General features: G+C 34.5%; 1 protein-coding gene across 6 annotated transcripts in view; it reads left to right on the top strand.

The window, feature by feature from the left end:
* AGTPBP1 (ATP/GTP binding carboxypeptidase 1) overlaps window positions 1-13,233 on the top strand; it is a 161,204-nt gene that overhangs the window by 34,937 nt on the left and 113,034 nt on the right. For all 6 annotated transcript variants that reach the window (XM_078436904.2, XM_060609935.3, XM_060609936.3 and 3 more), the window contains 2 exons: window positions 9,636-9,703; window positions 12,841-12,904. In XM_078436904.2, coding sequence (XP_078293030.1) covers window positions 9,636-9,703; window positions 12,841-12,904 — 132 coding nt within the window. The remainder of the gene's footprint in view (window positions 1-9,635; window positions 9,704-12,840; window positions 12,905-13,233) is intronic.

Here is a 13,233-nt window from a genome sequence, read left to right as displayed (position 1 = left end):
GGAATACAAATATGAAAAATCCCAAATAAAACATTAGTGAATTAAGTCTAAGTATACATTAAAAAATGAATGTCATTGCTAAAGAGCACTTATTTTAGGAATGTAAAATGGCTTAATATCACGAACTATACCAGTATAACATTATTTGAACAGGTCAAATAAAATCTATGTAATCATTTCAGTAGATGCTAAAAAAGGAATTTAAGGTTCCAAAACCTGTGGTTGATTAAAACGAAAACAAAAACAGAAAAAAACCCCAAAAACCAAAAAAAAAAAAAAAAAACCACAAAACACCTGATTTTTCTTTAGTTAAATAAGGGTAAACCAGCAGCTGCCTTAATATTTAACAGTGATACATTGAAGACATTCTGCTAAAATTAAAGTCCAGACATTTTGTAATTTTAGTATTTTATTTTTATTATTCTTTAAAATAATTTTTAGAATTTTTTTTTTTTTTTATTTTTGAAAGAGAGAGATAGAATGCAAACGGGGTAGGGGCAGAGAGAGAGAGGGAGACACAGAATCTAAAGCAGGCTCCAGGCTCTGAGCTGTCGGCACAGAGCCCGATGTGGGGCTCGAACCCATGAACCGTGAGATCATGACCTGAGCTGAGGTCGGACACTTAACCGACTGACTGAGATACCCAGGTGCCCCTAATTAGTATTTTATTTAATTTTCAATTATTTCATTATTCTGAAGTTTCAGGTCCTTCAGTAAGCATTGAACTGTGTTTAAGAACTCAGTATCTTAACCCTTCTAAATGGTCATAGACTATTACTATTTTGATAACTTCCTCCTATTCAGTCCATGTATTTCGGGGGTGGTTGAGGAGATATCTCTAACAGATGACATTTATTTCTAACAAAAATCTAAAATACGTGCCTGTACTTTTTAATTCAGGAAGTCACTAACTGGATTCTAGCCTTTGGAAGTATTGTGCTTATCAACCAAGGTCTATATACAAGGATGTACACTGTAATGGTGCAAAGTTAGATGTACCAAGGATATTCATTGTATTGTTATATGAAATACCTCTTCAGAACAAAACCAACAAAACCAAAAGAAAACAAATTCCTCAGACACATGAATAACACTTGTGTACCCTGCCTCTGCCGCTGCAGACTTTTCCCATCACAGCCTGGAAGCCCTCCTATTCCAGCATCACCACTGAAAATGCCCCAAGTGTACCACTACCCAGACTGCCCCTCTCCTATGCCACTCACCACTGGGGGACCAGCCCCTAAGCACTGTCCCCTGAGTTGTGTAATACAGGGATTTTGTTTATAGTGCCTTGGATTAGGCAGTCAACACAGTGTAAGTTAGAAGTGGAAGATTGTCCCGTCATCATTTATAGGATGATGCTGTTTGCTATCCATTTGAGAGAGAAAGATTAGAAATTTGTAGTTCAAAGAAGAAGAAATGCAAATAACCAGTAAGCCTAGGAAAAGGTTCTTTACCTCCTTGAAAGTTGGGAATTACTGATAAAAACAACAGAGATACTTCTCACTGGTTAGGTTGGCAGAAATTAGAAAATGATAATATCCTGTTTTGGGGACATGGAAAATAGGGTATTCTTATACACTGTTGGTGGTGCAGTAATTATTACTAACTTGGAAGAAAAGAATCTGGCGATATTTATTAAAATTTAAAGTGCACTTGCTGGTTGACTCTCAGGAATGTGTTTGAAATAAAAATGGTAGTATAGAAGAGAGTGTGTGAGGATGTTTTGCAACATTGTTTGCCTATCAAAGACTAAGATACAACCTAAATATCCATCAGTGAGAAAATGGTTGAATTAATTTTGATGTAGCCAAATTGTGGAACTTTAAAACTATATTATGCAGCTATTATCAGTGAGTTATTTGTGATATATGGAACATACAGTTTGTATGCGGAACTATATGCATTGTTTCTGGAGTCCTAAGTTTAACATATTAAGTAAAAAAGCAAGTTTCTTTGGCTTATATAACTGTATGTGTAAACTAATTTTTATACAAAATCATTATAAATGTATGTAATGTTTGTATGAGCAAGGCAAAAAAGCAAAAACAAAACCATAAATATGCATACCAAATGTTTAGCAGTAGTTATCAATGGGATAGAAATGGAGGGGAATGAGGTAAGTTCCTAATTTACTTAAGGTACTTTTCTACTGTTAGATTTGTTGCAGTAAGGACATGCTACTCATAATTTAAATGTACTACTTGTAATTAAAAAACAACAACAACAACAACAATAACACCAAACTCCTACAATACCTGTTTACATAGTTGAAACATGTATTTCCACAATTTAGTGCTAGTTTTCCTTGGACGCATTACATTTTCTGTCTTTAATAATGTACTACTTATTTGCAGCATGCATGATACTGTTTGTAATTTACCCTTAATTTTTTTCTCTAGAAACATAATAATTATCCATTTCAGGTAAATGGTCTAATTTGTTGGCATACATCTGTTGATAATAATTCCCTTATAATCCTTTCAGTTTCTGTAGGGTAGGAAGTGATGTTCTTTCTGCATTCTTGATTTTTGTTATTTGTGTCATCTGTCTCTTTTCTTGGTCTGTCTAGCTCAGCGGTTCTCAACCAGGGGTGATTTTTCCCTCCACTTGCCTCAGGATACTGGTAATGTTTGGAGATATTTGGGGTTGTGAAATTTGAGAAGGGGATTGTTACTGGCATCTAGTGGAGAGAGGCCAGGGATGCTGCTGAACATTATGTAACACATAGGACAATGCCCTACAAGAAAGAATTATTTGGCCCAAAATGTCAACAGTGCTAGACTCAGGTCTAGCTAAACATTTGTCAATTTTGTTGCTCTTTTGAAAGCACCAACTTGATTACCTCTGTTTTTCTTTTTTTCTCTTTCATCGATCTCTAATCTTTATTGCTTCCTTCCTTCTGCTTGCTTTGAGTTTGATTTTTGCTTCCCTTTCCATTTTCTTAAATTGAAACTTTGATTATTGATTTTTGATTTTGAGACCTTTCTTTTCTAATGTGGGCATTAAAGCTGTAAATTTCCCTATTAACACTGCATTCTTCAGATATTGATATGTTGTAGTTTGATTTTCATTCAGTTCACATTTGTTCTAATTTCTTTTGTGATTTCTTCTTTGACCCATGGATTATTTAGCATTGTGTTGTTTAATTTCCCATTATTTCAGAATTTCCCAATTTCTTTCTGTTGTTTTCCAATTTAATTCCACTGTGGTTGGAGATTTGTATGATTTTAGTCCTTTTGAATTTATTGAGACATGTTTTATGGCCTAGTATATGGTTACTGGAGAATGTTCCATGTGCACTTGAGTATTCCATCTGCTGTTGTTGTGTGGAGTATCCTATCAATGTTGTTGGTTACATCAGTTTGGTTGACAGTGTTCAAATCTTATATACCTTGTTGATTTTCTAGTTTAGCTTCTCTGTTAATTGTTAAAAATTGGGTATTGAATTCTCTACCTGTTGGTGAACTGTATATTTTCCTTTTCAGTTTTGGCAGTTTTGGTTTATGTATTTTGAGGCTGTGTGTATACATTTAGAGTTGTTAAATCTTCCTGACATCAAAGACTGTTTGGCCATTATGAAATGTCTGTCTTTGTCTCCAGTAATATTTCTAGATTGAAAATCTGTTTAGTAATGCAACCCTTCTAGCTGTTATGGTTACTCTTTGCATATTATACCTTTTCCTTCTCCTTTTCCTTTCAGTCTGTTTCTGCTTTTTATTCTAGAGCATGTTTCTTGGAAATAGTATATTTTTGGATCTTGCTTTTTAAAAATCTAATCTGAGTATTTTTGGTTTCCAAATTAATGTACTTGTTTCTTGGATGATTGGGTTTACATCTGCCTTTTTGCTGTTTTCTGTATGATTCAGGTCTTTTATATTCCTCTTCTCATCCTCTACTGCCTTCTTTTGTGTCATCTGTTGATCTTTTAGTTTTTAAAGATTTTAGTTGTTTTCTTAGTGGCTCCTATAGGGATTACAGTATACATTGAACTTCAGATTAATACTAATTTAATTCTGATAAAATATTGAAACTTTTTTCCCAATATAGCTCCATTTCTCTCTTATTCCTTTGTGCTGTTATCATCATACATATTGTGTTCATAGATGGTAGAAACCCAACAATTACAACATTGTAATTACTGCTTCCACAAGTTTATGCCTTGTAAAATAGTTAGGAGAAAAAGTGGAAAATTCTGCTGAATTTCAGAGTTCTGAATAAAGATCAGGATTGAGAACCAAAAGCTTGGTAGTTAAATTAATGGAAGTGAAGCGATATTTTCTCAGGAGGAGGTAGAGAGGGAGAAAGCTGAGATTTGTGTTCTGGGAACGGTCTACATTTTGTATTTTGCTATAAGAGAGTCCTGTGAAAATGACAAAGTGCATTCATGTTTAGGATTTTTATGTCCTTGATGAATTTACCCTGTTATCATTATGGGATGTTCATCTTTATCTTTAGTAATTTTCTTTACCTTGATGTTTGTTTTGTCTGATATTAGTATAGCCTCTCCAGCTTTTTTATACTTGTTTACATGATTAGCTTTTCCTATTCTTTTTCTTCTAGCCTATTTGTATTTTTGAATCTAAAGTGTGTCTTCTGTAGGTAACAGTTTGACATTCTCTGCTTTTTAATTTGAGCATTTAGTTTGATAAAATTTAATATAACATTAATTGGACTTAGGTTTATAGTTATTTGTTTTCTGTCCTTTCTGTTTTTATTTCTCGTTTCTCTTTGTCCTGTCCTCTTTTTTATTATTTGACCATTTTTTAGAATTCCATTTTAATTTACCTATTGACTTTTTAGTTATACCTATTTGCATTTTTAAGAAATCATTCCTCTGAAAATCATAATAAACAATCAGTAACTTTTTATCCTTTGCTTAGAATTGATATTGTAACCTCATATAAAATTTGGAATCCTTGGCACGTTATATATCCATTTATATTTACATTCTTTAACGATACTTGTGATATTTATCACATCTGTATACATTACAAACCCCAAAAGACAATTTTTGCTTTAAGAAATCATGTGTATTTTAAAGACACTAAGAAAAAAAAAGTAGTTTTTATTTTACTCAGATATTTACCATTTCTGAAGCTCTATTCTTTCCTAAAGATGTGAGTTTGGTCTGGTATAATTTCCCTGATAGCCTACAGAATTTCCTTTGGCATTTCTAGTGGACGGGTCTGCTGTCTAAGAATTTTTTTCCTTTTGTCTGACAGTGGATTTATTTCACCTAATTCTTGAGGGATATTTTCACTGGGTATAGAATTCTGGGTTGGCAGTTTTTATCTTTCAGCATTTAGAGTGCACATAAAACAGTGCTTCCACTATTTTGTGGCCTCCATAATTTCAAAGGTGATGTCTGCTATTTTTGAATCTTTGTTTTCTGAAAGTTATGTGTCATTTTTCTCTGGTTGAGTTCACGATTGTTCCATTACTTTTGGTTTTCAGAAGTTTGCCTGTAGTTTTCTTAGTATTTATGCTGCTTGGAATTTGCTGAGCTTTTCAAACTTTTACATTTGTGTCTTTTTTCACATTTAGGAAATTTTTGGCTGATCAAAAAATTTTATTTTCTTCATTCTCTCTTCTTTTGGGTCTATAATTATACATATGTTAGACTTGTGGAGATTGTTTCAGAAGTCCTTGAGGCTCCTGTTATTCAATTTTAATTCTGTTATTCAGATTGGATAAATTTCCCTTTTTCTATTCAAGTTCTCTGCCCTTTTCCTCTGCAGTCTACCATTATGTCTATCTGATATTTATTTCACACATTGTATTTTTCTTTTCTGAAATGTGCATTTGGTTCTTCATCATACTTTTAATTTTTCTGTTGTGATTTCCTATATTTTTGTTCATAGTGACCTTGTATTTTCCTTAATGTAATAGAATGTAATTATAATAGCTGCTTTAAAATCCTTGCCTGTTAAATATAACATTCAGATTATTGAAAGTGTTGAGGAAAGCATGTAGCGGTATAAGAACTGGGAAGGACTTTTGAAAAAGCCAAGGGAGGAAGCATTGTCAGTAATGTTAAGTAACATAGAGAGGTCAGTTAAAATAAAGACCTTTTTGACTTGATAATAAATTACTGGCCACAACAAGAGCACTTTCAAGTGGTGGAATTAGAAGGAAGATTACAGTATGCTGTAATATGAGTGGCAAATGAAATAACGATGGGGAGTATAGAGTTTTTTTGCTGTTGTTGGAGAGAGTTTCACTGAGAAAACAAAGAAATAGAGGAAGAGGCAAGGTAAAATAAGGTTTGTTAAGTATATGGGAAAATAAAAAACAGTATGTGGGTGGAGGTTGAAGCTATAGCTTTATAAGTAGGTAGAAAGGATGGGATTCAGAATGTAGTAAAAAGGACACATCCTCTTCCAATACCCTGACTGGAAAAAGGAATGCAAAATTGTCAAGGCTTTGATACATGAGTATATGGATTTTGGTAATTGTTTATAGAGTTTCATCCATACTTAACAGATCACTTTGTCTCAATTCATTGAGGGAAATATAGATGCTGAGAGTTGGGAACAGAGGCCCAGGGATTGAGAGTCCACAGGTAGAGGACTGGTACAACGTTTGGAATAGCTGTGGGCTATGGCAGGGCAGATGGTGATGGCTGTGAGTTGAGGTAAGTGAAAACAGTAGTTTTGTGTTTCCAAATAAGGATGGAAATGGTGAATTTTTGGTACTAACAATCTTAAACTAGGAGAAGAAATTCTTATGGCATTATTTTTACTGTGATGTAGGAAAGAGAATGCACATTTTAGCATTTACTTAATTAGAAAGCTTTGTGGTGGTTAAGTCTAGACCTGATTTTACCTGAAAATAGCACTACCTTTGATGAGTTAGGAAGTTTCAGTGAAAGTGACAGTGAGACTTCCCTAATCTTTCGAAAAGAAAGAAGGAGTGTTAGGAGTCTGGGGTCTGATAGAGGGAGATCGTAGGTTAAGATTCCAGAGGTAGGACAGTTTGGGGTACGAGAATTGCAAGGGTTGATAAATTAGAGCAAAGGAGAAGGGTTTTGTTGTCAAAAAACTATGCAGCTAGGTATTTGAATCATTGACATCGAAACCTCCTTAGATTATGACAGAATCTAGAGTATAGTAAAAAACTGTATGGCACCTAGTTTTCGTTTAGCGTGTGGAATAAACTAGATGATTGTGGATGTTACAATAAGGAGAGTTTTTGGTCTTCCATGAAAGTGAAAATGTAATGGTTTGTTAGTAGAGGAGATCTCAGTCTTCTGACTATTCTGTGTGATTAATATTGAAAAATCATTTGGCTTTAGTAGTAAATCAATTGTGGGGGTCCCTGGGTGGCTCAGTCGGTTAAGTGTCTGACTTTGGCTCAGGTCATGATCTCACGGTTTGTGAGTTAGAGTCCTGCTTTGGGCTCTGTGCTGACAGCTCCGAGCCTTCAGCCTGCTTTGGATTCTGTGTCTTCTTCTCTCTCTGCCCCTTCCACACTTGTATTCTGTCTCTCAAAAATAAATAAATGTAAAAAAAAAATAGTAAATCAGTTGTGTTATTTAAAAGGTTAAATCAAGGGTACATTGTAGATATTTAAACAATATTTATTTTATAACTCAGTGCTTACTGATGGAGGCAGCTGGCCCAGAGAAATGAAGGGTCAGCAGAGGAATCCCATACTTTTATTTTTTAAATTTTTTTAATGTTTACTTTTGAGAGAGAGAGAGAGAGAGACAGGGCATGAGTGGGGGAGGGGCAGAGAGAGAGGGAGACACAGAATTCGAAGCAGGCTCCAGGCACTGAGTTGTCAGCACAGAGCCCGAAGTGGGGCTCAAACTCACAAACCAGGAGATCATGACCTGGGTGGAAGTCGGCTGCTTAACTGAGCCATCCAGGTGCCCCATGAATCATATACTTTTTAAAAGGGAATTGAGTTTTACGAATATTTATGAGTGTTTCCTTTTTTTGTAGGTAAAGAAATTTGTCATTCTTCTAAGCATTAGTAATTATGGCAAGGGGTAAGGAGATGAACAGTCACTTATTCAAGTTTATATTTAAACAGATTGTAAGACTTCTGTAAGTTTTACAAAATTCGTTATCTGGACCCAAGATGATGCATGATAGCATGAGTTTGTTGTTTTAAAGAAAAATATGGTTTCTAATCTCCATATTTATTTTGTAGGTAGTTACTAATAGTTATTATAAATAATATTTTACTATAACTTCTCTGTAGCACATTTGTCCCTTTTTGTAATAACTTATAATTTAGAATAACCTAATTTTCAGATGGGTATCAGACTAATGAGTTTTTTCCCAAGATTTTGTGACTTGTCTACATTTTACACTTCATTTCCTTGTGAAATTGTAAATATATAATTTGTATGTGGCAGAATTATACCACGTATGGCTTTTTCGTTCTTTCACGATGCAAGTTGAACAGGATTTGCTTTGGGCAGAAGTGTGGTGTTCTAAAGGCCTAGTCTCACTTTTACCCCCTCCCCTTATCAGGGCTTCGGGGCTCATTCTGCTCTTAGACTCCTTGATCATCCCTGTGTAGAACACATTTGGTATTACCAATCTCTTGAACTTTACTATGTAATATGTGCTGTATTGAGAATGGATTATTTGTGTTCTCTTTTTAAAATCTCAAAATGTGAAAGGAATGGCATTGTCATTCTATGTTAAAAGAATTTCTGGCACTAATGTTTAGGTGTGAAACAGTTGGAGAGGGTCATCATGTCTCTTGTACCAACAGTCCTATATAAAGGAATGATTCCTGTGGCTCTTTTAGAAATACACTAAATCAGTGAAAGACTGTAAGCTTTGGGTTCAGAAACATCCGGATCACTCAGTCTCTTACTGTTACACTTACCTGCTCAATGACATTGTACAGATTTCTTCTTTCTGAACTCAAATTTCTGGTCTGTAAAAATAGTAATTTTTCTCCTGGACAGTTAAAGTGAGTCATAAATGAAGTGATATAGGTAAAGTACATATAATTTGTGTGTGGTCTATCTAAATGTCTACCTTTCTACCTTTCTTATCTTGTCAATCAAAGGAAAAGAATCGTGGAGAAGCTCTAGAAACCTTTAAATAGAGGAAAATGTATACTGTTCCCCCTGCTCCCAATCTCAGTGAGATAAAAGGGATTATTTGGGTGATCTGATCTCCAGAGTCTTGCAGAAGCAGCTCTTCCCTAGTTTTGTATTTTTGTGTAATTCAGAATTTTAAAATAGTATTAGTTCAGTAAAAACATTTGAAAATGGTACTAGGTTTTTGTTTTCACCAATTTTGACTAAATATTTTCTAATTCTAGTCATAAAGATAATAAAGAGGCCTACCATTACTACTCCTACCTCACCTGCAGTTCTGGTATCTACACTTTACTGTTGATTTTAAGATTACAGATGGATTGATAAGGATTCATCTAGTTCATGATAGGAAATGTGATCAAATGCAAGGAAGGTCTTGTAAACTGAGATCTGGAAGTTCCCACAGAGTATAATTAGCAGTATCAGAGGGAGAAACATCTAAGAACCAATTTAGAATGTTTACTAAATCAATGGAGTCCTGTGGATTCTACATTAGCTATACAATAGAATTATATGTAATTTTTTTCTTTCATATCTTAGAAGAAAACTTTTTTATACCTTTCAGAAAAGACAAGGAGAGAAATGACAGCCAAAGGTTCTACAGGAATGGAAGTTCTGCTGTCAACCCTAGAGGTAAATCGCTGACAGGCTTTAATTAATATAACTATTAATACCAACCAGGACTGAAGGAAAAAATGTATATATGAAGTATAAAAGTTTTATTCTAGAGGTAAAGCCAATGAATGGAAGTTAGTTTTATGTTTTAAATGATCACTTGGAACGGTGGCAGAAGCATTCTAACATATATTAGGTAAACCTCTAAGTATATTCCCTGATGATTATCATGTAACCATATTTTAAATTTTAACATGCCATTCCAGTTGGTAATAAGAAAGCATTAGCTGGAAATAAATGATTGATGTTGGAAATTCTCATTTATTGTGTTAGGTGATATATATTTGTGATTTAGTTTACTGCATGTATTGGTTGAATAACTATATTATGTTGGTAATAATTAAATTTCTATCCCAGTGTAAAATTTTTGGGTGGAACAGCAGGATATATTCAGAATCAGGATTTTAAATTTTATTCAGTGCGGTGTTAAGAGTGGGGAGTGAATACATTGTATGCTTTAAACTTACACAGTGTTATATGTCAAATTATATCTCAGTAGAGCTGGAAAAAAAAAAGAACAGGGAGTAAGTTCATGTTTTTTGGTAGGAATCACTTTCTATTCAAAATGATATGTCATTTTTCCCTAAATTGATTCATCAGTTTAGAGTAATTTCAATAAAAACATTAACAGTTTTCTTTCTAAAGTCCGATGGGAAAATAAAAAGCAAGAGTAGAAAGGACATTTCTGAAAAAGGAGAGAAATGAGAAAAGACTTGCTGCACCAAATATCAAAGAACACTATAAAATTTTAGTAATTCAGATAGCTTAGAAATTGTGCATGAGTAATAGACATCAGTGTAATAGAAATTCTGGAAATAAATAAAGATCACATGGGAATTTAATATCATCTAAGAAAGGTAGCATTTTAGATCAGTGAGAAGTGGAGGGATTACTTACTAAGTGGAGCTCAGATAGATTAGTAGCCACTTAGAAAAGTGTAGCGGATCCTTACTTCCTACACCAAAGTAAGTTCTATATCCAGCAAAGATTTAAGCTTGGAAAATAAAATCATAATACTAGAGGAAGTAATGGGAGAAATCTTTAAATAATCTTTAAACAGGGAAGGCTTTTTTTTTTTTATTAAAAAATTTTTTTTTTAATGTTCATTTATTTTTTGAGAGACATAGAGAGACAAAGGTTGAGCGGGGGAGAAGCAGAGAGAGAGGGAGTCACAGAATCTGAAGCAGGCTCCAGGCTCTGAGCTGCCAGCACAGAGCCCAACATGGGGCTTGAACTCACGAACTGTGAGATCATGACCTGAGCCCAAGTTGGACGCTTAACTGACTGAGCCACCGAGGTGCCCTGGAAGGCTTTTCTAATGTAAAAAAAGACTCAGGAGTTATAAAGGAAAATATGGATAAATTCAACTCCATTAACAAAAGTACATAGGAAAAAAACACCCTAGACACTTGGCAAACTGAGGAAAAAACATTCAACTTGTGTAACTTCTTTAACATATAAAGAAGTTTTACAAACGAGTAAGGAAAAATTAAATCAGTAACCCAATAGAAAAATGTGTAGACGTTCTGGACAGTTCCCAGGAAAAGAAACACAAATGGCACTTGAGATTGAACACCATTTGTTTTGTTTGTTTGCTTGCTTTATCACAATTTACTGAGGTCAGCAGGGGTGGGAGGTGGCAAATTACATATGGGAGACTTGTCTGGGTAAGGCCTAGACATGACAATACAACTTCCATTCAGGTTCCAATGGCCTGAGCTCAGTCACATGGCCCAAACCTAATTACAGAGGGCTGGAAAATGTGGTTTGACTGTGTACCCAGGAAGAAGATGAAATCAGTTTGCCAAACACGTAATAATATTCTGCCATAGTCCATTCTTCTTTTTAACAGATGTCTGTCTGGCCCTCTCTTCTTTCAGATTCCTCTCTAGTGAGTTGATGGTCCATTTAATATCTCCAATGCTAAGACAAGGGTTTCTGGTTAATGCATAATCCTCTAACTGGTCTAGATGTGGCCTTTTGGTTCCATTAGTCTATAAGCTAAAATGGTGAAGCAGAGACAACACTCATTCCCTTTTGGAAAGGGGAAGAGTAAGAGACTCCTGCCAGTCACTGATACACAGCACTTTTGAAATTCCTCTGTATAAACATTGTAACATTCCTCTACTTTGGGGGTGAAGAAATTCTCTAAGTAGGTCATAATTCTGCTTTATCTGTGGTTTTCTTGATCCAAGCATCGCTTTTAATAAGAGAAATGTAACCAAAGGAAAGTATTTAAACATTTTCTCTTCTTAGATTGGTTGTCCAGACTTTGGGAAATACTCTTCCACATTGTTGGTGGGAGTGTAAATTACTCCATGAAGAGCAATTTGGTAATATTCATCAAAGTAAATGCTCATATTCTTTGACCCAGAAACTCCAGGAATTCGTCCCATATGGAGATGTACTGGATTCCGTATAAACATGTACTTAATTTTTTGTTACAGTTTTTTAATAGCAAAAGATTTGAAAAATTAAATACTCCATTAGTAGGTGACTGGTTTCATAAACAATGGCATCACCATATATAATGGATTATATCCTGTAGCCCCTAAAAAAGAGTTAAGAAACCATTTGTTCATACATAAAAATATCAATGTATAGAATAGTATCCATAGGGGAATATCATTTGTAGAAATCTGTGTATACACCTCCATTTACATGGATTTCTTTTATGTGTGCACATTATCTTCGGCTGGATACACAAGCAACTGGTACTGCAGTTGCCTTCTGTGAGGGGAGCTAGGTGACTGGGTAGTCACCATATATACACTGTAGTGCCTTTCACATTTTGATTCATTTATTTGTATTTTCTGTTTGGTAGAAGATGATGAATTCAAATGACAAATGAATTCCTCTTGTAATAATGTTGGTACTAAGAAAATAATAGCTCAGATGACCTGCAAACAGTCTCCTGGGCAAGAAGAAGCTCCTGAAGTGATGAGTGGGAATAGTGGAAGCCCAAATACATTTGTTCTCAGAGAAATTGGAAGGGTCATTTGTAAAAATATATGTAGTTCACAACAGGAACAGAAAAGGTTTGGGAATCACAGATTTACAATGGTTTAATACAGCAAATAAACTATTTATTTCAGAACACGAAAGATCTTCAAACTACACTTAATATCTTAAGCATTCTTGTTGAGCTGGTGTCAGCTGGTAAGTTTTTGTTTCCTTTGGTCTAATTTCTGTTTGTAAACAGTGATCAACAATGTATTATGTGTACTTTATTTGGAATTTTTTGATACTCATATAGAGACAGTTCTGAGTATCAGAATTTGGAAGCTGAAATGTCATACTCTTACTGTTGCTTTGTTTTTGATTTGAGGGATCTTCCAGTATCCCTCAAACCACTCCAAAACCTATTTCCAGAGCCTTGAGTGTAGAATTTTGGCATCACTTTTATTTACTCCTTCTGCTGTTTTTCTAACTAAAATACTAAATGAAATGAAAGAAAATTTGATTTTGAGGTATTTCATTTCAGAAGT

This window comes from Panthera onca, chromosome D4 (assembly GCF_046562875.1).
Source record: "Panthera onca isolate mPanOnc1 chromosome D4, mPanOnc1 haplotype 2, whole genome shotgun sequence".
NCBI lineage: Eukaryota > Metazoa > Chordata > Mammalia > Carnivora > Felidae > Panthera > Panthera onca.
Note: the sequence above shows the minus strand (reverse complement) of the source record. Positions and strands in the feature narration are given on the sequence as shown.